Source organism: Dasypus novemcinctus, chromosome 10 (genome assembly GCF_030445035.2).
Source record: "Dasypus novemcinctus isolate mDasNov1 chromosome 10, mDasNov1.1.hap2, whole genome shotgun sequence".
Lineage (NCBI taxonomy): Eukaryota > Metazoa > Chordata > Mammalia > Cingulata > Dasypodidae > Dasypus > Dasypus novemcinctus.
In genome coordinates, this window is record NC_080682.1 from 40734047 (window position 1) to 40737221 (window position 3175).

Consider the following 3175-nt stretch of genomic DNA (forward strand, 5'->3'; position numbering starts at 1 on the left):
CAGTCTTTTTCAAGCAAGTTAACTAGTTATTATACTACAACTGAAGTTCCTCATTTCCACTCATAGATTTAAATGACCTTTCATTTAAAAGCCATTTAAGTATATCCCCCATTGTGCTTAACATCAATCCTTAACCCAACTAGAAGACTCTTTTGATCTCCTATGTTCATGTCTTTCCTGATTAATGTCTTGCTATTCATACTGTTACTCTCTCAGTGCCCAGCACAGTATTTTACACAAACTAGGGGTCCAAAATAGTTGTTAAATGAATGGATTATAGTTAACTACAGCTCAACATTTCCTACTTATACAATACTTTCTTTGACCTACTGGTGTTTGTAATGTATCATCATTCCTAAGAATCTTCTTACCCCTATTTTATGCCTATTAAGCCTGTGGATTCCTTTTCATCCTATAGGTCCCAGTTTTTTGTCTTTCATTGAGGAGACCTTTCCTGACCTTTTCCTGTCCTTTGCTGGGTATTTCTCCCATTTGCTTTTATAGCACCCCACATGTCATAATTTCTGCCCTCTTCTGGAGTCTCCCAATGGATCACAACCTTGCTAAAGATCTGCAGTATGTCAAAACCTGAGTGTCTCTTTATTCACTACTGTAGCCCAGACATTGTCACAGGACCTTGTATACTGTTTGTGCTCCAATTATTTTTTGGTTAAAGAATGAAGAAAAGTAGGAAGCAATGGAATATGTCCACCTAAAATGAATTTGGGTGTAGACAGTCTTACTATTTTTACAAAATAGCATTTCATATGAAGTGTTACCAAAAAGTAAACTGATTAACAGAGAAACATAACATAAACAGTACACATTCATAAGTTAATGAAACTATGCTGATGGCAAGGAGAATACCAATGTAATACCAGTGCTTATACACTGGGAATCTTTGTTTCAATTTATTTCTTATTCTTGAGTTTAAACAAGAGAAAATTATATTGTGATTCCCCCATAGATTCTAGCTAAAATTCTTCTTAGAATCTGAACCAAGAAAGACACAATTCACTAGCTTTCAATTCTATTTTTTGCTTATATTTATCTAATTTATATGTCTGATGTATGTATTTATATATTCATATGTATTTAATATGTAGCATTCATTGTGCTACCTTGCAAAAATAATTGCATGTAGCTGACAAGTATTATTAGAATATGAGTGTATATTTTACAAATAGTTATTTTTCCCTGACATCCAAATATTATTTGAGTCTATCTTCCAGGTTATAAGTATTAGATTGGTTGAATGAGCAAAAAAATTGTTTCTGAAGCCCAGATGACATAATCTTGATTACCTAAAAATTAGAGATTAAAACCTATTTTTGTATAGCCCTAAATTGCAATTAGTTACCATAATGTTGCAGGCAATGAATGACATTGAATTCTGATACATGCAATAAGCAGATATTACTGAAAAATGTTAGATTTACATCTATAGAAAATGAAATAATGTTCAGTGTGCCTAGCACAGTATCTGGCTTAATAAATTGTTGTGATTATCATTCTTTGACATTTGTATCTTCGTTGCCTGGCAGTCTTTCAAAGCAGTTAAGAGTATCACTATGAAATCAGTAAGAAAATGCATCTGTTTTGTTATGGTCCCCTTTCTGTCAGGTTTCTCATGTGAAAATGGGGATAATTGTAGTGTCTACCTATTTGGATTATTGTAAAGATTTTTTTTTCTAATACAGGTATATTTTAAAAATTATTATTTTTTTTATTTCGGGAAAAATCTATGAAGTCACCCACATGGTTGGACCTAAAAAGGTTAGCCACGTTTGGGAGAATTACCCAAAAATCTATAAATGGTCTTTAAATCCAATTTAAAGACCCCTGTTTCTTGTACTTAATTTTGCTTCCTTCAATGCTGAAACTATGAGTTGTAGTGATTAACTTTTTCTCTTTTTCTCTCTCCTGTAAGTAATCCTTGTGGAGATCATCCCAAACGTTATTTTGGTCCATTCCTCAGTTAAGTATTGTTGGGTTCCAAATACATTTACTTGCATGCTAAAATAACTTTCCTACTGAACAATTTCCTTACAGCATTTTTCATCCGGTCATTTCTCAAGGTATAAATTAAGGGATTTAGCAACGGGGTTATGACAGTGTAGAATACAGCAACCGCTTTATCAATAGATAATGTAACTGCAGGTCTCATGTACACAAATATAGAAGGCACAAAGAATAAGACGACGACTGTGATGTGGGAGACGCAGGTGGACAAAGCCTTGCGTCTCCCTTCCAAGCTGTGGTTTCGTAGGGAGCGCAGGATGACCACATAGGAGACCAGCAGGAGAAGGAAGTTTAACAGGCAGATGAACCCACTGTTAGCAGCTACGAAAAGCCCTAGAATGTGAGTATCAGTACAGGCAAGAGTGAGCAAAGGGTTCAGATCACACATAAAGTGATCTATGATGTTAGGGCCACAGAAGGGTAATTGGAATGTGAAGAGGATCTGTATGGTTGCATGAAGTAAACCTCCCACCCATGCCACTCCCACTAGAAGACCACACACCCGCCGGTTCATGATGGTTGTATAGTGCAAAGGCTTACAAATGGCCACATATCGGTCATAGGCCATCACAGTAAGCAGGATGACTTCAACACCTCCAATAAAATGTTCCCCAAAAACCTGGGCCATACATCCATTGAATGGTGTGGTCTTCTTTTCATGGAGTGAATCTATAATCAGTTTTGGAGTATTGACAGAGGAGTAACAGGCATCTATAAAGGAGAGATAGGCCAGGAAATAGTACATGGGGGAACCTATTAATGGACTGGCAATGATGGTGACCACAATGAGCACATTTCCTACCACAGTGATGATATAGATGACAAAAAACACTGCAAATATGATTTTCTGCATGTCTGGATTCTCTGTAAGCCCCAGGAGAACAAATTCTGTTACATTGTTTCTATAATCCATGAAATTCATGTCTCTTTTAAGTGTATTTCCTGAAAATATAACAATTGTTAGTAATGCAACCTTGAATTTATTAAATTTCCCAATATAATTAATATAGTATCCTATCACTTTGGCAGTTCTTATGAGGTTTCCTTATGTTGCAAATAAAATTATGAATTCTTGACATTTACTAAAAATGCTTTTCAGGTGAAATTCCAATAAGAGTATAATTATGAAGAAATCTTATAAACACCTAGGGCA

At 35.2% G+C, this 3175-nt stretch overlaps 1 protein-coding gene across 1 annotated transcript; it reads right to left on the reverse strand.

The window, feature by feature from the left end:
* Window positions 1–2005: 2005 nt before the first annotated feature.
* On the reverse strand, window positions 2006–2935 carry LOC101430693 (olfactory receptor 4C46-like). The gene has a single exon (XM_023588471.2). It carries the CDS (start codon window positions 2933–2935, stop codon window positions 2006–2008), a length of 930 nt encoding a protein of 309 aa, XP_023444239.2.
* Between the last annotated feature and the right edge of the window lie 240 nt (window positions 2936–3175).

Coding starts and splice junctions, on each gene's coding strand:
- LOC101430693 (XM_023588471.2), bottom strand. CDS start 2,935: ATGGATTATAGAAACAATGTAACAGAATTTGTTCTCCTGGGGCTTACA.